The sequence below is a fragment of the Ursus maritimus genome, unplaced genomic scaffold (assembly GCF_017311325.1).
Source record: "Ursus maritimus isolate PB19 unplaced genomic scaffold, ASM1731132v1 scaffold_10, whole genome shotgun sequence".
Lineage (NCBI taxonomy): Eukaryota > Metazoa > Chordata > Mammalia > Carnivora > Ursidae > Ursus > Ursus maritimus.
Genome location: NW_024423344.1, coordinates 8,227,855 through 8,252,943, shown reverse-complemented (window position 1 = coordinate 8,252,943; position 25,089 = coordinate 8,227,855). Strand labels below are relative to the sequence as shown.

Genomic DNA, 25,089 nt, shown 5'->3' with positions numbered 1-25,089 from the left:
CTTTCAGGAAAACAAAGCAAAGAGTTTCATGGTAAATTTCTAGCCCTTGAAGGGCTACCTCTTTCCCTGACTGTGGTTACTGGCTGGATGACTTCTGAATTTTAAATTCATCATCCAAAAAGATAACGTATAGGATTTACAAGGGTTTTATTTTTTGAGAAAATTTCAGAAATGACCACAATTATAACACATCCAAAAAAAAAAATCGCAACTAGTGTAACAATCTCTGAAAACTTGAAGTTTTAGATTTATTTTGCAACCAACTTCCAAACAAGAGAGAAGGAAAACAGGACGCGTGTAGAGGAGGGCGCCCGGCTCTAGGAGCTTGAAGCTTGCCTCGACACCTTCAGGGCAAGTCCCTTTGGACTCATTTCCTTGTCACGACAGCCGAGGCCGAGGCCGGACGATCAGAGTCACTCCTAGGGGCCTGCTCTCCAGCTCAAGGCCCGTCCCCGAGGGAGCAGCGCTGGGGGCCTGCGGCCTCATCGCTTGCTGGGGCGCTTCTCGTACTTCTCCTGGCTGCTGCGCTTTCTGTGCGGGGAGCGGCCGCCCGCGCCCCGGGCCTGGAGGCCGTGCTTGTAGGGGTGGCCTCTCTGCTGCTTCCGGCTCTCCTCTTTCTGGCTCTGGCTTTTCGCGGGTTCCTTGCTGCCCTCTTTTTGCTCGGGGTCTTGCTCTTTATGGGAGGGCAGCGTGTTCTTAATTGTGTTAATTAGAAATCTTTTATTTGTACCAGCGAGAGGACACTTCATCCTGGGGAGGGAAAAAAGAGAAAGAACCATCTCAAACCAAATAGCTCGCTCCAACGGGTCACGGGTTCGTGCGGAAGAACTCTGTCCTGTCCGCAGAATCAAGTTTCTGCACGTGTTCAGCTTTCCTTGCATGCCACCTAGTGTAAACTCGGAGTACAAGGGGGAAAAGGCAAGACACTTGGAATTCCGGGGACTACCGAGCTGGAAGTCCTCATGAATACCTCGCCCCTTTCTTCCTTGTTGAGACTCACTTTCCCACTGCTATGTAGGCGCAGGTACTGGCCTCAATGTGGAATCCCTTCGATTTTCTCCTTGAATAATAAATGCCCGATTTGACTATCATTTGCATGTTGAGCTAAACTGATTGTGGCTTGTTTTTAATTACCAAAGAGTGAAAGTGAAGTCCCTCTCGGAGGAGCAAAAAAAAGTATCTCTTGCTGCATCCTGAATGCTGGGGCCAAATGCTCTACTCCAGAAATAAAAATTATCCAAAGAATCTATACAAATGCAATAATCACACTTTACCTTTAAAAGAATCTCTTACACTTTCGGTATCAGCCCTCTAGTTTGCGTTCTGTTGGGGAGCGCTGCACGTAGGCCCAGCCTCTGGGGCAGATTCTGTGCAGTGTATATTTAAGCAGCTGCTGACTCAGTTCGCCCAAGAGACAGGATGTAACTAATTAAATTATTATTTTACATGCTTAGGTATATACTACAGTATTTGTTTCCTTTTCAAGTGCATGAAAGCTTCATTTTGGGGAAGAAAACCCCACACAGCTGAGAACCTGCGTATCTCCCTCGGCCTTCAGCTGTCTGTCACGTGATGGGCTATTTTAGGAGGATGCCGATCCTCAGAGTGGCTGGCTTTAAGCAAAAATGAATGTAGGATTGTATAATCTCCATCTTTGTGTCAAACTGTGATAAAAAAGAGAATCCCACGCAATACTTCAAACTCAATCCACCCGCGCCTCACCGGAGTGATTTTAGTGTCTAGCACCCTATCAGTGAAATATGAGCAGACATCAGCCTCGGGCCACCTGCAAGGAGGTCGGACCAGCTCAAGCAACCAAAAATGGCATTAAAACTGGAAGTCAAAGGTGGAGAAAAAGAAAAGAAAATGTCTCCTGTAGCAAATAAGCAGTTCCCGCGCCTACACGGACAGAGAAAATACCTGTGAAGAATCGAAGGTGCCGTAGGCACTCGATGTGCAGTGCGTGCTTCATGCTCAGGCCAAGAAAAGTGACGAGGGAAAGAACTAGAACAAGGAGGAAAAGAAACGTAGAGAGAAAGGGCAGCGGAGTACAGCACGAGCAGTGGGAACACTTCGAGGCGGGAGCGGCACTGGAGTTTTGGTTCTGTTTTTCTCTTAGCGCTGGACTTTAGAAGCCACAGTGGATGAGACGAGGGCGAAGAAGAAAGGCAGTGACACAGATCTGATGTCCTGGGGCACAACACCACGTAGCTCCCTGGAGCCGCATGAGGCTTCAATGAGCTTCCAGAAACAGCACACGGATAAGCGTGATGCTGGTCAGTGGTCCTAAGGCAGAGCCACCTGTGCGTCCGGGAGGCACATCGGCGGTAGGACGCCGCGCGCCATCAGGGAGGCATTGATGACAGGCCGCCCTGCTCTGCCGTCAGTGGTGTCAGAAGCTCTCATGGACCTCAGGCACTGTTTTGGAGAGGAAACCTGAACGCCTGCAAACTCAGTCAAGAGTCAGAAGAGTATGACACACTGATGTCAACAAAGGGCGCGCTACGGCTGGTCGGCAGGACAACAGCGCCCCTCGGCGCGGAATGTAACAAGCTAGTGGGCCCGCTTTGCCAACCGTGGCCCTGTGCTTGGCACAGGAGCAGACTCGTTTGTACGAGTAAATGGGCCACATGGGTCTCTTGGCTCTGCGAGGCTACGTACAGCCAGTTCCAGAGGCATTCTGGGGTCTTCTCCTTGGAGTGGGCCAGCTCAGTGCTGGTAAAACTGGTCAGTTCTTCTCTGGATTAGACAAATGAGGAAAGGCGAGTATTGCCAGATGGGACAACAATCAAAATAAAACCTTTGGTAACGCCTGGTGAATTCCACTCTACTTTGCGATCTTCCACGTAAGATCATCTTTACCACCATATGCTCGTCTGAGATGAACAAAGCTCCTCTGCTGGAGACACACAGAGCTCCTGCTGAGAGAGCGGGGGCCATGCTGGCGGGGACGCTAGCCAGTGTGACCCACTGACTCAACACAGCCACCAAAAGAGCTGTTCAGAGAATGAGAGGACTTTCTAGAATCAAGCCACAAGAAAAGTGGCCTTTACATCTCTTTTTTTTAACCTTAGAGATGGGATTTTTAATGTTGGTTGTGCCGAAGAGTCTATTCCAGGTGTAGAGTCAAGGGCAGCTTGGAGAGAATGTGGTTTACGTGGTGGGGGAGGGGGTGCTGAGAGTGACTTCTCGGACATGCTTTAGAAATGACAGTAAGTGCTTATTTAGACTCATAATAAGTAAGGCAGGGCAATGAGATAGAGGGGTGGGTGCAAGGAGATGTGGAGGTATACGTAGTAAACGATTCTATAAAAGGAAATTATAAAATCTGCAGTGAAAATGTCACAGTATAAGGAGTCTCACAGTGCTGCTGACATTTAAGGAAATCCGCTGGGAGAGAACTGCTCTAGCCTTCAGTGTGGTAACTCATTTTGCTGAACCTCACAGCTGGTCGTTTCATTGCTACAAACTCATACAACATGGTACCGGCTGGGCTCACAGGCTCTGAAATCACACTACGTATCGGACTGAACTTTGGGCACGTTATATAGTCTCCCCATTGCCTCTTATCTGTTAAATGTGGGATAATAACAGTGACTATCTTAATGGTTGCAGATCAAATGAGTGAGTGCTTAGAATACTACTAATGTATAACAAGCACTTGGTACACGTTAGCTCTGGTTTATATCCTAGCTCTACTAATTAGCTGTGTGACCACGGGCAAGTTATTGAACTCCCCTGTGCATCAGCTTTCCCCATTTGTAAACAGAAGTAGTAGAGGTATCGACCTATTGGGAGGATTTATTGAGATACTGCATAAAGTACTTGGCACAGTACTTGGCACATGGTAAATCTTCAATAAATGTTACCGATGGGTCTATAATTTTTATCCAAGATTCCAAAATGCTAAAACCTTTGAAAATCAAGTTCTTTATATGATGCTGAAACTTGTTTGGCAGCAAAACCTGGCCTAACATGACACAGGGCTATTTATGTCTGGTCTTCATCCCATTTAGTGTAAGCATTCAACTGTGTGGGGGCAGAACTGGTAATGTGTTGAACGAGTACCCGGGGGGGGCGTTCGGAGCGCACACTGGATGTGCTCACATACCTTCCTAAAATGTGAAAATCTCTCAACTGAGAGACTTAGCAGGATTCGAGGGCTTTAAACAAGGGATTGTGGACCTATATTATTATTATCATTCACTCTCTCTTCATGAAAAAGAATATATACAGCACATCAGTTAATATAGCAGGGATTTCTCCTTGATAACAACTCAAGATAACATCCTAAAGTCTCAAATCACCTGGGATAAGAAGCTAATCAAGAACAGAGCAGGCTAGCTGATGTTTCCCAATGGAAAAAAAATAAAAACAAACAAAACCTGAGCCACCAAGAAAAAGTTAATGAGATTTTATAGAAATTTTCATACAAATGGTTAAGATTAAAACGTTTTGGTACTTTGGGGGACCTGGGTGGCTCAGTCAGTTAAGCTTCTGATTCTTGGTTTCGGCTCAGGTCCTCGTCTCATGGCTGGTGGGATGGAGCCCAGCGGCGGGCTCCCACTCAGCAGGAGCTGGATATTCTCTCCCTCTGCTCCTTCTCCTGCTCGTGCACTCTCTCTCTCTCAAATACATAAATAATCTTAAAAAAATTTTTTTGGTACTTCAAATGGTTAGACTTCTATACCTGGAAGTTTCACTTTCCAGGACAGCTCAAGCTTCCCCAGGGTCTCACCTCTGAGCTTGTAATTTGCATTTCCTAATACTGTGTAAGCTCTCTGAATGCTCTTCAGACATAACACTGAAGGGTGAGGTATGTAGGGGATTTCTGAAGCCTGTCCCAGTTTTAAAAATCTCTGCTCGTGTTCTGCATGTTAACCCTTTAGAAAATTACTCTCCTCTCATTCGTCCCATGAGAAAATTCATTTCTGGGGCACCTGGGTGGCTCAGTTGGTTGAACACCTGACTCTTGATTTTGGCTGGGATCATGGTCTCAGGATTGTAAGATCGAGCCCCACACTGGGCTCTGTGCTTGGCGAGGAGTCTGCTTGGGATTCTGTCTCCCTCTTCCTTTACCTCTCCCGGCCAAATAAATAAATAAGTAAATAAAATCTAAAAAAAAAAATTCATTTCATTGATTTCTGTCTTGTTTCTCAGCTCTTTCTTGGTGCCATTCCCCCCCATGCTTGAGATGACATGACAAGCCAGCATTAGGTACCCACCATCCCAGAGCTTTTCGTATCTGCACTGAGGTAACACCTGAGCCCTGGGGTGAGAGAACAGGCCATGGCTGCTCGAGGTATCTACACCCTATAACGCCACTAGCTATGTCCCAAGACATGCTGCCAGGGTTGGGGACCAACGAGGCCACTGGACGGAGCGGCTGCTTCTCTGTCTGCAGCTCTGACCCACACAATGTCAGCTTTCTCACCCTGGCCAGCTGTTTTTATTTTTGGTTTTAGAAGGTACACTGGCTCATGTGGGAAGAGCTGATTTAAGGATACACGGATATAAAACCCTAAATACGATGAGCCGGTTACGACTGCATCAGGAGCGTACCCACGACAGCACTGTCAGACTTCGGGTCTGGCATCCTCACTCTGGCAAACTTTAAAAGTGAAGCGCTTTACTTCACTTCCAAAGCTGTCAGCCCAGAAGCTGTGAAGGCCTCTGCATGCCCCAGGAGAGGTGGGTTTCTGGAGACTCTGTCATTAGAGAGACTCGCGGACTGACTGAGGCTGGGATTGTAAACTTTTCATCTCTCTCTTTTTGTTTGGGCACACGATATAATGTGTACAAAATAAGGCGCTTCCTCTTTGCAGTTATCATATTTGATTTAGGAAAAACAGTAGACTGTAAAACAAACTTAGAGAACAGAAAGGGGAAGAGATACGTAATTTTTTTTCTTTCTGATTTTAATAGTTTTTTTTTCTTTACTGCTGAAGGATAGAAGTAGTAATATCTAGCACGCTACAGATTCAGACATGCCACTTTTTAAAAGAAGACGTTATTTATTTTAGAGAGAGAGGTGGGGGAGGGGCAGAGGGAGACAGAGAATCTCAAGCAGACTCTGGGCTGAGCTTGGAGCCTGACGTGGGGCTCAATCTCAGGACCTGAGCCGAAGAGTTGCACACTTAACTGACTGACCCACCCAGGTGCCCCAGACCTGGCACTTTTGGATTCTAAAACAGTTCCATGAGTATGACCCATCAGATAGTGGCATGCAATCACTAGCCAATGGGAATCGTAACACAGCTGACACTGACTTCCGGGAAGCAATTGCCCCATGCCATTACATTACTGATGTCACCTCGTTCCATTTCTCTAACCATCCAACACTTTATGGGTGGACAAGAGAAGAAGAAAAGCAACTTATCTGAGATCCCAAGCTAGTAGGATTGGAATCAGGGGGTCTGATGCCAAGGTCCACCCTCCCAGCACCATCCCAGATCGCGAAGAAGGAGCAGAAAGAGACAAAGGCCCGCCATGGTGTAACCAGGTGGCCAATCACTAGAGCAGTGAGGCAAAGAAACCACAGGTGAAGAGCCGACAGGCTCTCCGTCCCGCACAGGCACCAAGAAGCACATCTGTACGCAGTGCCAAGTGGAGAGTTGCCGACACGGACAAGGCTAGGGCAAAGGCAGAGAACTCCCTAAACGCACTTGATCTTGAGATTTGTGAAGTACAACAGGCACTGGGAAATTATGGTTCTTATATTTACGGTGAGGGAAACAGAGGCCTTGGGATCGTGGGAGCAAGTTTCCAATTCACTCCTTTATTCCACAGCCACACTCACTCCCACACCGGCAAGCAGCACTTTCTCTTCCATTCTGTGCATTCCTTTGCACCGTCATGGATGTGAGTACAAAATAACGCCCGTAGAAAGAAGCACGACTGGGCGCCTGGGTAGCGCAGTCGTTAAAGCGGCTGCCTTCGGCTCAGGGCATGATCCCGGCGTTCCGGGATCGAGTCCCACATCGGGCTCCTCTGCTGGGAGCCTGCTTCTTCCTCTCTCACTCGCCTGCTGTGTTCCCTCTCTCACTGGCTGTCTCCTTGTCACATAAATAAATAAAATCTTTAAAAAAAAAAAAAAAGAAAAGAAAAGAAAGAAGCACGACTACACCCTGAACTCTCCAAGAAACAAGGGTAAGGTAATGTTTTTAATCTTGCTGCTGTGGATGATGACAACTCATTTTGTTGCTTAATGCTGCCACAACCACCACAACCACCCATGGTGCTTACAGTTTATAACCTGACAATCAAATGCCGCAGCATGTGGCCACCCGAGAAATTCTTCTCTAGTGTGACAACCGCCATTACCGGACTGTTAATCCTTCGTTACTCTGTGGACAACAGTCCTGACGCCCAAGGTAGGTTTTCAGTGTACTCGGGCCCCAACGCTATACCCAAAAGTAATGGGCAAGAGTTGACATGTTTGTACATATATACTTAGACTATTAACTGATTTTTATAAAAATCTGAGAGTCTTGCGTATGTAAGGCATTAGGCTGGGTCCTGCAGCGAAGAGGAATCCCAGGCTATCTGCCCCTTATTTGCGCTCTTTAGCAGACCACCAAGAGGATCAGAGGAGGCAGATCTGTGAATGGTGGTGTCCTGGAATAGACGACAAGGCTGTTGTCCTCGGCCTCCTGCTCCCTTAGCTGCACATGCTATTTCCATAGAGATATGATCCGGTGCTAACACACGCAGGGCTCTCTGATTCACTTTCATAACTGGACCTGAAAGGCATGTGGGAAGCTGGGGGCAGGCAGCACTGACGTGCCTGCGTGCTGTTGGACAGTGCCACACCGAAGAGAGGTGGTGTAGGACAGGAGCATTAAGTTGGGGACGAGAAAGCAAAGGATGATCCGTTCATCAGCAATTAGCTAGCTGGGGCCTTAGGAAACCCTTTTGGGCCCCATGTTCTTTAGGTATAGAGTACAGGCTTTGGATCTCTGGGGCCCTGACATACTACCAAGAGCCTCGTCCATGAGTCACTCTGAAATGGGAGCCCTTCCTTCCTCACCTGCTGGCTCCAGTACGCTGCGCTGTGCTCACCTGCTCACTTGTCCATATCCACCAACGGATTAACAACTTGAAGGCCAGGACAGGGAGTCTTCTTCACTGCTGCCCGAGCCTGGCCTCTTAATAAACCTACTGGTGCTCAGTCAAATGAATTAAAAAAAAGAAAAAATGCCTGCACGAAGACTCGAGAAATACCCAACAAGCTGATGACATACAATGGAAGAACGATGTAGATGATTTTTCCCCTTATCACCAGAGTGACCACCACACCAATAGAAAAGCACCCAAAATGCCATTTTCCTTAAGACTGGGTTAAAAAAACTGAAGAATCATTTTCTGTCAAACTCCATCTTTGTAACTTTTTGTACCAGAATATAAGCCTTTTCAAGTATAAGGCTGAGGTTCTGCAAGCACTGGACTCAAAGATTACATTGGGCTACAGATCAGCTGATGTGAATGTGACTAGAATAAAAACAGCTTTGTGGACAATGAAGCTGGGCGAATTTCTGAAATTTGTGCTTATAAATTCCTTTATGTTGACTAAAAGGAAGTCATCTGGGCCCATATTTCAGCTTTCTTGAGGCCTCTGTCAAGAACAGCTTCTGAAGAGATTCTTTTGCTGAAATACATCCACGGCAGTACAGAGCACCAAATGGTCTCTTTCTTTATAAAATAAAAAATGGCATTCCGTGGTATTTTCTTGAGTTCAGCAATCTCTTTCTGGCAATGGCTCAACTACCTCACTAAGATCTTTTCATGGAATATCCAAGAGGAAAGAAAATGGCACTCTAGTTCTATTTTAAGCTTTAAAACAAATATAAAGGTCTTCTAGGTGCTTAGAAAAACAGACCATGGCCCACTAGGAAGCAACGGATTGTCTACTCCGTTAAGATCTGTCCAAGAAGGTGTGTTGACAGGGACGGAACTTGGGACTCCCGTGGCTGGGCGACCGGCTCCCCAAGTGCTATGGAACTGTCTGCCCCTGGGAGAGGGGGGAATGCTCTGAATTCTGCAGAGCAGGTCAGTCTCATTCTTTGTAATATAAAGGGATTGCTACGGTGGTTTCCAAATTTGTGTGCGCTTTAGAATCACCTGGGTATCTTTTGAAAATCCCAAAGCTCAGGCCATACCCAAATGAATAATCTTTGATGGTGGGACACAGATATGAGTATTTTGGGAAGCTTCCCAGATGATTTCAAATGTGCAGGTAAGTTTGGGAACCACTGGATTAGTAGTTGAAAGTTTTTATTTACACACACTCACACACACACACACACACACACACACACACACATATGGAAAACCAGTTATTCTCCCAAGATGAGCACGACGGGGAAGATGTTCTTTGTCTCAGCATCAGGGAGCAGAAGCAAGTCACGGCCGTCCTTCGCCAGATCTGTTGGCATAGCCCGTATCTGGCAGGGTGTCCTGAACCAGAAGCTGCCTCAAGGAAGAGTACTTGGTGAATGTTTGAACTGCAAGTGAACTAGCTGGTTATTCAGATGTGAGAGAGCCTGTCGCTTCGAGGAAAATAACTCACAGTTTTCACTGGCAATGATGAAACTGGAGTTTTCAAGTGGAAGAAAATTAGACGTTTGGAAAACTGTGTACTTGACAAGTTCCCAACATTGAAAAGACTTTGCTGATGAGAGCAGCGGTGAGGAGGATGACTCAGTGAACCAACATTTTTGAGGTGACCAATGTATGACGTTACCAAATCATGTATGAGGAGAAATCCAGTCAAAGTGCAAGGTAAATGAAGGGATTGTATTATAACAGAACATGAAAAGTCTACATTATTGAAAAGAACGTTAAGAAACTACCACTCGTTGAGGTTATTTGTAAAGTTTTAAAGAAGGATTAAAGAATACCATAATTTTCTGGAAAGACTATTGAACTACTTCTTCCTTTTCCAAATATATATTGGTGTGAGGTTGGATTTTCTTCGTATACTTCAATCAAAACAACGGACTGCAGAAGTATACATGCAATTCCAGGTGTCTTTTATAAGCCAGGCATGAAGGAGGTTTGCAAAAATATTAAACCATATCGCTTTAACGCAGTATTTTTTCCCACAAATACAGTTATTTTTATAAAAGGTATATTATTTCCTTTAACATGTAATAGGCTTATTATTTTTAAATGTATTAATAAATAAATCCTTTAAAATTGCTCAATTTTAATTTCAAATACAGTAAATACTGATGATAATCCACATAAAAAAGGTTCTCTGTGGTCGCCAATAGTTTTTAAGAGTGTAAAGGACACTAAAACCAAAAAATCGGAGGACCGCCATTACAAGACAATTGAGAAAAATAGCCATGTCAGCAGGAGTTCTTATCCTGTAGACTAATGGGAACTTGGAAGTTTCACATCCTGTTCTCCCAGGATCCACCTCTTCTAAGTCTGGAATGCTTTACTTGGTCTGCCATCTTTTACTACCTTTTCAACATGCTTCTCCGGAGCTCCTTCATGGGAAGAGGCTGCCAGTTGTCCCCAAATATCCGTTCTTTCTTTCTTCTACAGTAAAAGAACCCCAGATTTTTGTCTGGCACATGACTTCCTGGGGAAAAAAAGACTGACTTCCTGACCTTATAGCTGAGCTGGGTGAAGACATGAAACGAAATTCTGACCAATGGCGTGTATGTAGAAATGGTGTGCGCAACTTCTGGGCAGTGCCCTTAGAGGGAGGGGGGCGCACGCCATCCTTCTCCTTTTCTTCCCTTCTGCTAATTGAAATGGGGATTGAATGGCTGCCACCACACTGGACCACGTGGAAAAGAATCACACCCTATGGCTGGGAGATGTGGAAAACCGGGAGAAACCGGGGTCCTTGACAACTTTGTGCAACAGCCGACCTTGCTGATATAATGCCCAAGGAGCACATCAGTACTCCCACAAACGTCAAGATGACCCGTGCATGTGGTAACTCTCTGCAGGGGAAACAGCTGACACTGATACACTAGTTCTTTCGCTATCAGAAAGTTCTACTAAGCCAGTAAGTGGCAGAAAGATTGTCAGGATAAATGACTTCCATCTGGGGAGCTGCCTAGAAGCAACTGATCTCCCTGAACACTCCTAACACAGCAAGAACCCTGACTGACATTTTCTTATTCACTTGTCAAGCCATGAATTCATGATTGAGCTCTACACTGATTCTTTCACACGCGGTACTGGGTTGGGCCAGTGGCTGTGGTCAGCCTGATCACAGCCCTGCCTTACACTGAATGCCAAAGCAGCCTGCCCCTGACCCAGTTTGTACTGACGTGATTCACTTGAGCAGAGGCGCACGTATCCCTGTAAAGGACAGAGGAGGGCTGGAACGAAGGTAAGAGCAGATCTGACTAACACTGATGGACTGCTGCATGATGGGAATCATGCCGAATGTTTGCATACATCTTATCTCACCAAATTTGTGTAACTATCCTTCCAGGAGGTGGGTATTTTCTTGGATCTAAGATGATTGCCTATGTTACATACAGATTGACTCGCACTGGATTATTTCATTTTATGTCACTTCATCCATAAATATATCAGAATGAATTTCTGAAAGAAAACATCTTGAAAAAATGAAGTTAACAGCAAAACCCTTATCACACTTAAAAAATCCACATTAATTCAAAAAATCCACATGAATTAATATCATCAAATAACCCCATTGTTTCATAAATGTCTTTTTATAGTTAGTTTGGATAAGGATCCAAATAAAGTATATATTTTATTTGATGTGTCTCAAATCGATTAATTCATAGGCTACCCCTCCTTCTTTTCTCTAGAATTTGTTAAAGAAACTGGGTTGTTTGTCCTGCAGAGTTCCCCACATACTGGACTTTGTGACTTGCGGTCAGGTAACGTGTTCCTCCGCCCTCGGTACTCCCTGCGAACTGTAGTTCTCACTGGAGATCTGATCAGATTTGGGTTCAATCTTTTGACAAGGATGTCTCCTAAATGGTGCCATGCTCTTCCTACTGCATGTTTCCGTGGCACAAAGATGGGTCAGTGAGCTCAGGTGTGGTTCAGTCTGACCTGGCCCAGATCGGTCCCCAGCAGCTACTCATCTGGTCAGGTTAGCGGCCAGGGACCTTTGCCGAGGCCCAGTGTGTCCTCGGGGATTGCAAATGAGGACACTCTTTTTATTTTAACATCGGGTTTGCGAGGTATAATTCACACAGAATAAAATTTATCCTTTTTAAGCAACAGTGTGAAGAGTTTTGATAACTGTACAAAGTCATATAATCACATCAATCAAGATGTAGACTGTTTCTGTCACCCGCAGAGTTCTGCAGTAAATCCCTTCCTTCTGTCCCCATTTCCTGGCAACGAGTGATCTGCTTTCTGTCTCCACAGTTCTGGGTTTTCTAGAATGCCCACATAAGTGGAATCTGACACCGTGCAGGGTTCTGTGTCTGGCTTCCTTCCCTTAGCAGGGTGTCCCTGAGATTCATCCGCGCAGTGTGTCTGCTTCTGTCCCTATGGAGTAGCACTGAATGTATGGCTAGAACCTCAATTTGTTTATCCATTCCTCAGTTAGTGGACATTTGGGCTGTTTCCAGTTTTGAGCTATAATGAATAAAAGTGCTATGCATGTTACTGTGCACATTTTTGTGTGGGCTTCAGTTTTCAATTCTCTGGTAATTGGTTAGAAGAACTCTCTATGGTGAATGCATAAACAGCCAGGTAATTTTCAAAATGGCTGTACAATGTTCATTTCTGCCAACAATATGTGAGCGTTCTAATCGTTCTACATCCTTATCCTTATTTGGTACTGTCAGTCTTTTTTAATTTTAGATATTTTAGTGCACATATAGTGGTAACTAACTATGGTTTTAATTTGCCTGTTCCTGATAACTAATGTTTTGAGCATCTCTTCATATGCGGATGGGCCAATCCAGTATCATTTTCAGTGAAGTGTTTGTTCAAATCTTTTGTCCGTTTCTAAATCAGATTGTTTGTTTTCTTATTGAGTTGCTAAGAATTCAAATGAATGATCTTCTTCTGTAGTCCTTGTACATTTAATAGACACAGTTTTACAGGGAAGTTTTCTTTCAATAATTATTGGGTAACCCTGAGGTATAATTTGTACAGGGAACAGGATCGATGTTTTATTCTTATCTATTTGCCAATTTTATGAATAATGATTTGGTTCCACAGCATTCTCCAAAAGGGACCATTAAGCTTCTTGTTGTGATTATCATTATGACTTTATGGATTTCAACATGTTTTAGGTATCTCAATCAGTAATAGCTTCATTCTTCTTGGTGATCAAATTATCCCAGCTGATGGGAGGCCTTTCAGGTTGTTTCCTAAATCTTTCTTACATCACTTTCTGGCTCCTCTAACATTTCCTGCCTGTGTATTAAAAGTTTGGTCTTACCACAGAGAGGTCTGGCTTCTGGGAGGTAATCTCAGTTCTGGGAGGTAATGTCACATCTGACAAAAATGTCTTTGTTTAGGATAGAAGAGTAAGAGTTGACCACGCCCCCCCCATCCCCCAAAAAAACTCCCAGCCATGTGATTTAGAGTGGGAGCTTTGGGTCATATGGTCTTGGTCAACCTGGAGACTGAGATCAACCATGTGAACGATCAAACAGTCATGCCTAAATAATGGAATCCCAATAAAAACTTTGAATGCCAAGGCCTGGGTGAGCTTCCCTGATAAGCTGGGTGGGTAACATGTCCTGACTCCACCAGGAGAGGACAACAGAAGCTTCATGTTGAAACCCTCTCAGACAATGCCCTTTATGCCTCTTACTGTGGTTGATTTTAGTCTGTATCCTTTCCCCGTAATAAACTGTAACTGTTAGTATCATAGTGTTCTGTGAATTGTATGAATTTGTCAGTGACTTAAGGAAGCCGAGAGTACTTTTGGGAACTTCCTGAATTTGCAGTTAGTGTAGAAGTGAGGGCAGTCCTGGGGACTATGACCTCTAACCTGCTGTTTGGTGAACTCCAGGCACTGCCTCGGATCTGCAGTCAGTTATTTTTCTAAGGTTCTTGGTCCTCTTTCAGTGAGAAACGGTATTTATATTTCACAATCTGGATGCCAGGGGCACTCACTGCTACTGAGTGGGTGGTCATCATTTCTAGCACTTTTCCATGAACAAAGCTGGAAAAAGCTTTTCTTTTTCTTTCTTTCTTTTCTTTTTTTTTTTAAAGAGAAAATCTAGCATGGCTTTGTACTGTTATTTCCAATTCAAATTTAGGATTATAGGTTTTTACTTTGAGTTTATATCTGTATCTCTTTGACACTGGAGATCTGGGTATTTATAACAAATAAATATTTACTTTGCTTTATCCTGTTATATAATAGTTCCAGAAAAACATCAGTATTGTTGACAATATGATGATTGAAAACAATTTACGATTTTTTGGTAGTTCTTTTGTTTTTTGTTTTTTTTTAAAAGATTTTATTTATTTATTTGACAGAGATAGAGACAGCCAGCGAGAGAGGGAACACAAGCAGGGGGAGTGGGAGAGGAAGAAGCAGGCTCATAATGGAGGAGCCTGATGTGGGGCTCGATCCCATAACGCCGGGATCACGCCCTGAGCCGAAGGCAGACGCTTAACCGCTGTGCCACCCAGGAGCCCCTGGTAGTTCTTTTGGATATAGAGTCAAATTTCAGATCACATGAAGGCGTTCCTCTATGTGTGGCTAAGCCATCCACTAAATGGCTCTTTAGGTCTATTTGCTTTATTTTGCTTGATTTTTAAGGATTGCCTTTTTCCTCTATTTATTTAACTTTGTTTTATATTATGTAAACCATGTGCATGGTTCTAAGAGTCAAAGCTACAGAATAAGGTACATTCTGAAGCCTAGTTTCTACTCCTATTTCATTTTTACATCTCACTCTTTTTAATCACCCACAATCCTCCACTGTAGTGGGGTCTACATTTTAGATAAAAGATCTAAAATCAGCATATTTATTGAATGCATGTGTTATTGTTAAAGTAAAGCTTAAAAATGCTTAAGATTAAATTCTTAAGGTTAAATTCTTCCTTTGTTCTTAAACTTTAAGTCTTAGAGCTGTTTTGTATATAGAAACTGCAAAGGCAAACTTTAGTTCTACGCAGCTGAACTGACGACACATAATCAAAATACTTACAAGTAGAATTTTAAAAAGAAATTTCAATTTACCAAGGACTATAATGAAAACGGAGATCCTTAAACAACGGACACTGCTATATCACTCTTACACGGTGCCAATGGGCAGTCATATCGAATGTTTCCTGGGGGTTTGTGAACAAAGCGATGACAGCGCCTTAAGACCTACTCTCCTGTCCACACCTCCTGCCCTCTTCTTCGTGGTCTCAGAGCCCCCCAGGTCTTAGAGCCCCCTAATCCAGGCCGTCAGCAGAGCTCCCACTCTCCTGCTCCCCTTTGGGTTGATTTCTTCCACAGCCACAGTCTTATATTCCCACCATCTGCTAAAGATTTACATACCCACATCTCCATACAAGACTTTCTCTTTAATATTGTTTAAAGGAAGATTACTCGAGAACTTACCAACCCATAGGTCCCATTGTTTCTGCTCTCGTTTTCCCACGTTGTGCCTCTTTAAGCAGCTCTTCAATTGCTTTCCTGATGGGGATAAAAAGAGATTTGAGAGGTAGTCACTATCCTAAATTCTGAAAAATCAGTTCTTTCCACATATATGACCTTGCAGAATGAACAGTTTTCGAAGCATAAAATTTCAAAAGTGGGGAGAAATTTCCAAAATTTAAAAAACATGGTTGATAGTTTTGAACATATGAATAACATTAAAAAGAAACTTTTTATATGAAGGGGAAAAACACTGAAAACTGAAGACAAAATGACAAGCTATATCCATATTTAAATGCTAAATGCATTATTATTCTAAGAAATAATAATGAACCCAACAAGGATAAGTATGCTTTTGCCCCTTACTGAGTGAGAGAGAAATGAACACTCTTTGCTCTATTAATGGGGACTGGAGCTGATATATAACATTTCTGGAGGACAATTTGGCAACATGATAAACAGCCTTCAAAATAATATATACCTGTTGACCTAAAAATTCTACTTCATCTTAAGAACATGGGCACAGTGTGTATTGGATAATTGGCGGGGGAGGGGGAGCGTGGACGCACAGAGGGAGAGGGAGAAGCAGACTCCCTGCTGGGCAGGGAGCAGGGAACCTGATGCAGGGCTTCACCCCAGGACACTGAGACCATGACCTGAGCCAAAGGCAGACGCTCAACCGCTCAAGCGACTGAGCCACCCAGGCGCCCCTGGATAATTTTTATTTCAAATTTATTTGCACGTATATATTACATAGGAAACCATTTGGAGGGGTGTTATCATGATGGTAAGATGAGTTTCTGGGTTATTAAAAAATTTTTTTTGTTTGCTTTTCTGCGTTTCCTATCTTTTCTAGAGTGAATCTATGTTATTTGTACAATTTTTAGAAAGATATTGGGGAAAAAACTCCAGAAAATGTACTTATTAACCATATTCTGAGATTTTACTATGTCTAAGATACTGTGCAAGGTGCTATGGATAGTAAATAGGAAGATGATCATTCCTGACTTTACCATTACTTATGTTACAGAAGTACGAAAGTTAAGAAAAGAAAGGTATAAAGTTGGAAACAAATACAGTTCAAAGACAGAACTATGTATCTAATCACAAAATTTTGAAACTGGTAATTATACATTGATTCTATATAAAAAAATTTAATTACGCTATTATATCACTACTATGGATACAATTTACATAATCCTCAAATGATGTGAACATTCTATGAATATTTTACAGTGATTCTTATTTTATAAAAGCACATAGCTTAAAAAAGCAAATATTATTTTAAAAAAACTTATAATAAAATACAGCAGTCCTCTGCATTATCCTTCTCTACCCACATCCAATTTCAACCTTTAAAAAAAATCTGGTTCTCCTGGTATTTACCTCCATATTGCTATTAGTATGCTGTCAAACTATTTCACCACCTTCTTGATCTTCAACAAACCTATCTGGCTATTTTTGTATAATTTACATATTTTTAAATAAGCTCCCATTAACAGTGAGATCTTTAAAAAATGTCTTTTCAGCTTACTTAGCAGCTGACACTTTCTGCTCCATCCTGGAGAGCCCACTGGCCCAGGTCAGCAAAGAACCAAACACTGACAAACTTAGGTGCCCTCTGACCCCCTGCCTGGCCTTGTTCAGTCGGATTGTGTTTCACAGCCCAGACTCCTGGCATCGGGAATAGGTAAGCTCATCTGCTTAGCACATATCCTCTGTCGGGGAGGCAGACCCTCCCCTGCCCCACGGTCCCTCTAGCTGGACTTAGAGCCAAACTGACAGAAGACCGATTAACAGGAAAAAATCAGATTCAATACTGTACATAAGGGGATTCCACACAGACATGAAATTTCAAAGACAGTGAGGCAACGTGAAGCTTATATGAGCTAAGGAGAGACGTGGGGCCTGAGGATACAAAGGGGAGGAAGACCATTAGCAGGAAGGTGAGAGGAGAGAAAAATAAGGTTGCTCTATTATGCAGATCAGTTTCTTAGGTAAAGGGGAGTCTCTGTTAATAGCTCTCTTCCTGGTTCAGGCTTTCCTTTCAAAGTAAATTTAGGCAGTTGAAGGGAAGGTAGAGAGCTTTTCCTGCATCTGCTGGGTCTTGATGAACTCAAAATCATCTTTATGCCAAGTGGCCCATCTTGGGGCAGCCTGCCCTTGGCCCCTACATGTCCTTTCTCCCATCTCTTTACAATAATAGTAATACATCCTATTGATGTGATCTGAAGGCTTTGTCTCATCCCGTATTTCATGAAAAATGTATCCTATCTAGCTCCGAAGATCCTTTTTCACCCTCACAGACGTAAGTTAAAAAATCAAAGGGTAAAAATATTCCAAATACACCTCCTCCCCCTCCCCATCAGGAAGGGTGGCCGTTTCTAAACGAAAACAGGAATCCATCACACTTAGATCCACACGTACTTCCATCTCTCTTCCTGACAACAGAAAGTTAAAAAATCTTAAGGGAAAAAGCTTGTTTGGGCAGTTCTCCAATTACGAACAAACTGTCTATCAGTCACATATAAGCTAGAATGCGTTTTCCCATAAAATCCATGTTACAATGTTTATCTAGCTCTCTTGGACCAGCCCGAAAAGCCCGTTTGTGTCCTAGTACAGCTGAAATGCGGCACATCTGCAGAAAACAATACTCAGTCCAGGACCTTGCAGAGATCCCGAGCCCATATTCTAGGCACCTTCAAGAGTTTGACGTTGATTTTTTTTTTTTTTTATTTGACAGAGAAAGCGAGCACAAGCAGGGGGAGCGAGAGAGCGAAGCAGGCTCCCCACAGACTCTCAGGACCCTGGGACCATGACCCCAGCCCAAGGCAGATGCCCAACTGATGCAGGTGCCCCAGAAGTTGATTTCTATATAGTTTTGACTTCATGTAAAACTATCTCCAGCACTGTCCTTAACTTCATCTGCCGTGATTTCAGAGATCTGACTTACAATCACAACCAAAGAGAAAAGAAGGTATGGGTATGAGAAAGGCTGCGGGGGTAGAAGTAATTCACTTGTGACAGAAGACCGGGGTGGGGGGGGGCATGCTCAGTCTCCAGCAAGCATGGGAGATGGGCCCCCACTGCCCAGGCTGGGCTGTAACCACACTTGGTATTTGTAATTGGTTTAGCTGGCATGGAGCTTTATCTTTGGCCAAGTTCTGCTCTGCCGGAACAGGACAACATGGTTATGGCAACTAGTTTACAGATAAGGAAAGCGGTACCCTGCCTAACTTGCCCAAGGCTGCACTGCTGTGATCCTGAAGGAGGAGTAGGGGAGAAGGGACAGGGGAGGAAAAGAGGGGGTAGGGGAGGGGAACAGGATGTAGGAAAGGGGGAGAGGGGATAAGGGGGCAGGCGAAGGGAAGAGGGAACAGGGGAAGGGGAGAGAGGATGAGGGGGCACAGGAGGGGGACACAGAGCAGGGGAAGGGGAGAGGGGGCACGGGAGGGGAAGGAAGGTAGAGGAGAGAGAAGAATCCAACACACAACACACCCCCGGCACATGTTTAAGGCTACATATCCTCTGATCTTCCTGTTCGGCCACGTATCTTCTCCACAAACGTTTGCACGGCAAGTCCTGAGGCATCCTTTCCCCTTTATCATTAAAGACAAAAAATAAAATCAATGAGAGGAGGGAGGCCGCCGTGCCTGCACTCAGTCGTCTGCACTCCCTGGGAGAACCAGAGAGGCGGAGGAAGGAAGGACTGCGCTCCATTTCCCTAAGAATGTTGAGCATTTGTTACCGCCTCCCACCCCAAATTCTCCTGCCCGTGCTCTGACTGCAGGGCTTTACTTCCAAAAGAACGACTCCTAGCAGTCGCATATTCTGCCTCAAAATAACAACACCATCTTCAAAATTCAGGGGAGGAGAATAGAAAGTCAGGTAGTTCTTCGGGGTTCGGGGTTTGGACTGTGGGCGCTGTTGTTTTTCCTGGAAGTCTTGCTAATGATTCTTCGGGAAGGAAGGAGCAGAGCCAGCTTCTACAGCACGTTACCCCAGAGGCCGAAATCATCAAAGATTATGAAACATCAACCTCAGGAAACAAGAGAGTTATTTAACAAGAGGATGAAACGGAAGCGTAAGCTGCATTAAAATACAGCAAAAGCAAACAGCAATATGGAAGCACTAAGTACACAGAGAGCTTGAGCAAGTGAACAATTATTCAGACACAAATTTAGTTCTGGGTAATTTTTATACTGAGATTCTTCCACATCCTAAAGGTTTCTTTGTAAAACAAGTTCATCACATTAGAATATACAGTTGGATGCAAACAAGAGGTCCAAGCAAGCCAGCTCGGCAAGCGGACCGTTCTCTGGGCACGGGGACCAACTGCAGAGGTTTTCAACCATCCACGTGTGGACGGTCTCCACCCAGTTTTCCATCCTGGCTGGGCTTCTGCAGGCCTGCCTGTTCGTTCCATTAGCCAGCTGGTACATGCTTAAGGAATGTAAACGGATGATAATAGCAGCTGAAATAGAAGCCAAGTGGCAATGCAAATCTGGTGCAAAATCATCTTAAAATCCAAAGTGGAGCAAATTCATTTTGAGTTATCTGGGTCTATGTTTCTTCTTACTCACATAAATCAACCGAGCATTAACTAACTGTATCGGTATATAGAAAGGGGAGCGAGAAAACCAAGGCAACTGAAATCAAACAACAGAGATTGAGAGTTGGCAAATTAAATAATGAGGAACAGGAGAAAATGAGATCTCTAAAGGAATAACATCAGAAAAGCCAAACATGAAGTAGTTGTTCAAAGAAGACACAGAGGGGGAAAAAAAAGGACAGAGAGAGTCCGAAGCGGCTTCCACGGTGCTGCTAATGTCCTGATTTGTGACCGAGGTGCTGGTGACCTAGGTGCATTCACTTTGACTGCTTATCAGGCTGTACACTGAGGATTTGTGCACTTTTCTGTATGTATAATTATAGTTCCAAAAAAAAAAAAAGATCACTAAAAAAAAGTTACCTTTGATCAACCAAGTGTACAGTAGCTGTCACATGATGGATGGGAAAAGCAGTTCAAATAAGTTGTATAAGACGAGCTGAGGGTCTTGTGTTCAAACGAGCATAAGCTGGTGACAAGCACACAGACTCGGAAAAGGGGCACAAACCGGTGCAGCGACATTGGCTGTTGCTGGCCGGGCCCAGCGCATCACCAGCGCGGAAGGCCACCAGCTCATGCCCGAGTCGTCCACACAGAGCAGGGCACGGGGCAAAATTTACAAGCAACGTTACTACAGCAATCTCAATGTCTTCCCATGGAGTGATAAGTTTTGAAGGAAAAAAAATGGAACAATTTACTTGATCTTTAGTAAGGATTTGATGTCGGACCACAGAGCACTGATTAAAAAACAAAACAAAACAGGGACAGACGATTCGGATCACTGCTGGACACCTGCCTACGGGCTCATATCAGTCAGCAGTAATTAGCAGTGGAGTGACCGCGTGGATTGGCAGAAACCATAGGACAAAGCGTGGGTTCTGTATTATTCAGTGATTTGATTATAGATATAGATGAAGAAATTCAGGCCGTCCTTATTTAATTTCAGAAACCATCAAATTGTCTGGGTTCACCTATCAGCTGTAAAGAAAGGTAAGAAAACTGAAATTGCGGAAAAGGTTTTCGAAGGTAAAACTGAACAGGAACATTGAGATCATTTGGGAAATGAAAAGAATTATTTATGGATAAAAGATGGAAGCACAGGAAGTTAATTCTACAGGTTATGTTAAATTTGGCCAACCTCTATCATTCTAGCATTCACTTTATTCATATTCATCTGTAATATGATTTATATGGTGAGCAAGGCCCTTCCCTGTAGAGGCTTATAGTAGGGACTGTATATCAAATAAAGAACTGTACGTGTACATTAGAAATAAATACCAGATTACTTAGGGGAATGTGGAGAGGGAGCCTCAATATATTTTTATTTATAACATAACAGGGAGAGTTATGGGGAAAGTTGCTTCATTTTAAACAACTTATGCTGATAAAACACCAGAGGTCAATGGAGGAGCATGAATTTGAATGCAGGATTAATGAAACTTGATGATTTCATGCCAACATTGATCAGAAAATAAGAAGGAAGTGGTATTTCAAGCAGTGCTGGAAAAACCAAACATATGGATTGCTTTTTACTTTGACGATCATAGCCCTACAAGGTGGTTATGAGGATAAAGTATTTCATCTGGATGGAAGTGTTCTGATTAGAAGCACAAGACATAGGATAGGTGTTTTTTACTTGACCAAACTCCTAGAGGTCAGGAGACTGGTCTTTTTCACTCTAGTTTCCCCGTGCCTGGCACAGGGTTGGTCCTCAGTTGAGATTTCGGGAATGAATGGGTTCTGGATGTGAGTGGGACAACAGCGCAAGGATTTAGAAGTAAAAATGCTCTCTGCAGCCAGAGGAGGAGATGCTGGGGGAGATGGAAGAGACGATGCTGAAGGACACGAGGAGGATGAAGACACAACAGTGAGATCATGTGTCGCAGGGCAAAGAAATGCGCTGAAAGGAGCCGATGGCCACGGGCAGCTTGGGCCTCTCCCGCGGCGGCCCGGCGAGAACAGGAGCACACCAGAAGCGCAAGCCGGGCAGCATGGAGTATTAGGCCACAGTGGCAAAGCCCAGACGTGCACCTAAGATGGCGACTCTGCTCAGAATGAGGCACAGTGGGAATTTTTCCTGTCAGGATGGAGGCTGCTTGAAAATCTCAGCAAGCTTGCATATCTGGAAAACACTTTTCCCTTTGTGTGCTACCAGAGATAAGTGACCTTTGTGTGGCTTCTAATATCATTCTTTTTCGTCATGATGCAAACAGGTAAAGCCCACTTCGTTCGTCTCTGTTCACATTCTCTAACCTCCATCTCTTAGTGGAGACGCTAATTGCACTTTGAAATACAAGTACTCAGCGTTGGGAGTCTGAGCAAGCTACTGGAGACTGAGGTGGGAGCTTATTGGCCTGTCTCCCCAAGGCCTTGCCAGACATGACATGCCCGGTGGGACTACCACATTCTTGGGCCTTAGCTTTGTGAGTCCAGAAGCCCAAGTGTGGCTGGGACACCCAGCCCAACAGCGGCACTGTATCTGCCATTACACGGGGAGCTTTCCTCAGGCCACACTCTCTGTCCCAACCGCTCTGCCCACCAGCCACATCCTTGTCACCAGACATCCAGATTACATTGTTTCCTTCTCTGCAGGCCTCTCCTGATCTCCTGTTTCCTCCACACCAGTAGATGTTACTACCACTCCTTTCTCTTAGGCCCACCGAGGGGCAAATAAAGTCCCACAGACCATATTTGGAAATATTTATAAGTTATAAAATAAGCTAAAAGCTATTAAATAAATATATTCATTTCTACTACCATTTTAAATATACCTTCATTACAATAAAAATAAAAAACATAAGCTATGTTTTTTTTTTTTAAATGACTGGAAGTCAGCAAAATACCAGAGATGGTAGTACTAACTTACTGCACACACTGATAATTCTGTTTATGAGTTGGTAATATTTGGATGAATACAGAGAGATAAAGATACACATTCATATATTATGAATTTATTCCATAAAATTTATTTTCTTGCCTTGATTTCAGCAAAATCATTATACTGTTAAAATCAAGATTTTTACATAAATTATGTATTTTTAAAGATTTTATTTATTTGAGAGAGAGAAAGAAAGCAAGAGAGAAAGAGAGAGAGAGCACGAGCTGGGAGGAGGGGCAGAGGGAGAGGGAGAAGCAGACTCCCCCTGACTGGGGAGCATGCTATGGAGCTCGATCCTAGGACCCCGAGATCATGATCTGAGCTGAAGGCAGATGCTCAAGCAACTGAGCCACCCAGATGTCCCCATAAATATGTCCTCGGGACATAAATTATGTCCTATCATGTTCTAAATAATCTAAAGTATTAAAGTATTAAAAAACAACATGTAACTGCATTTAGTGTGGATAAAATTTTAATATATTTGCCAAAAGGTTAATTACCTTAAACGTAAAAAATTGAAAACCCAAGTTTCCAATGTTTTAAAACTTTCCTATAAAATAATAATTAATGAATCAGTATCAAACCTCTTGTATGCTCTATATAAACCTACATATTTACATATATACAAGGAATATGGTTTAACACTGCAAATGTCATTCAGCCTCCATGTAGGACCATTCCTAGTACTGGCCTAAGTCACAAGAACCTGTAGAGCCATGAAGTGAAACCCTAAGACAAGCAGGGAAATGAAAGCTGAGACAATTCAACAAGCTAATGTGTCTTTTCTCTTCTAACCCCTTCTGCAGCTCAAATCCTCCCTGTGTGCTAAAGGAGTAGCTGCCTCAAAGTCAACAGTGGTACAACCCACCCATCTCCATTCAAGGATGCAGGTCAGAACATGAAGGGGGTGTTTCCTGGGTTACAATCTGCACTGAGTGCCAGATACCTAGTGACAGAGGGACCTGTGTGTGTTTGGGATATATGGGGCAGCCTTCCTCCTTTGAATATTGATAAAATAAGCACTTAATATGCACCTCTAGGGTTATGATGAAATGTAATAATGGCAACAGGACCTACATACCACGTATCGTACACCTAATCCTCACAACTCCTCTATGTAACGGCTAGTGTACTGAGAAAGAGGTAAGGAGAGAGTAAGGAGAAGAGCCACGAGAGCCAGTAAGTGATGGGCCTGGGATGTGAAGTCTGCGGCCCATGATCTGGGTTAACTCTTACACTGCTCTATTAGAAGGCACGCTTCTAACCCTCAAGAAACTCAGCCTAGTGAGGGAGAGGCATTTAAGGAAAGATAGTAATATGGTACTGCATTGATTTGTATTCATGACAAGAACTGTTGTAGTGAGGGTAACACTTCCCACAGACCCTCTACCTCGACATTGACTTTCTCAAATCTCCACAGCTTCCGTGATAGGTGACTTCCAAAGATGGGTTATTATTACAGAGAGATGACCGCTTCAGTTAATAGTTAATATGTGGGCTAACTCTTATTAGTTTAGCTCTTAGAGGGAAGCCTTACTGCTCAGGTCTTAAGACGCTTCACCATAGAAACGGCCTCAAAACAAAATGACCTCATTTTCAAAGTAGTTAAGTATCTTTTACGGATATTTATTCTTAAATCCTGATTAAGGAGCCACATGCAGAAAATACAGGGATTCCTCTTCAGTTTATACCATAAGACCTAATTACATGTGCCATGGTAAATTTTATATGTTACGAAGAAAAGCATCTCTTACTAAAAAAACTTTGTAGAGGTTGGATGGGGATAGTGGAGGATGAACTGAGAAAACAGTAAACTCTAACTAGAAAAGCCCATGAATCCTACCACTCCAGGAACAGCAGCGTATCTATCTGGTAGGGCAAATGTTAAGTTAAAAAATACATGCATGTTGAAATATTAGTAGGGAGAAATACACCCAGACAAAGAATCTAAGGTCAAAATTATTATTGAGCTCTTTTAATCAATGAAAGCATTTTGTTGTCTCCTTAAGAGAACAGATGCTTTGAAGAACAAAA

General features: G+C 43.5%; 1 protein-coding gene across 1 annotated transcript in view; it reads right to left on the bottom strand.

The window, feature by feature from the left end:
- Positions 1-227: 227 nt before the first annotated feature.
- LOC121100511 (protein POLR1D-like) overlaps positions 228-25,089 on the bottom strand; it is a 41,038-nt gene continuing 16,176 nt past the window's right edge. Inside the window, exons 2-3 of the mRNA XM_040621754.1 lie at positions 15,533-15,607; positions 228-750 (exon numbers count right to left, since the gene is read on the bottom strand). Coding sequence (XP_040477688.1) covers positions 483-750; positions 15,533-15,607 — 343 coding nt within the window. The 3' untranslated portion in view covers positions 228-482. The remainder of the gene's footprint in view (positions 751-15,532; positions 15,608-25,089) is intronic.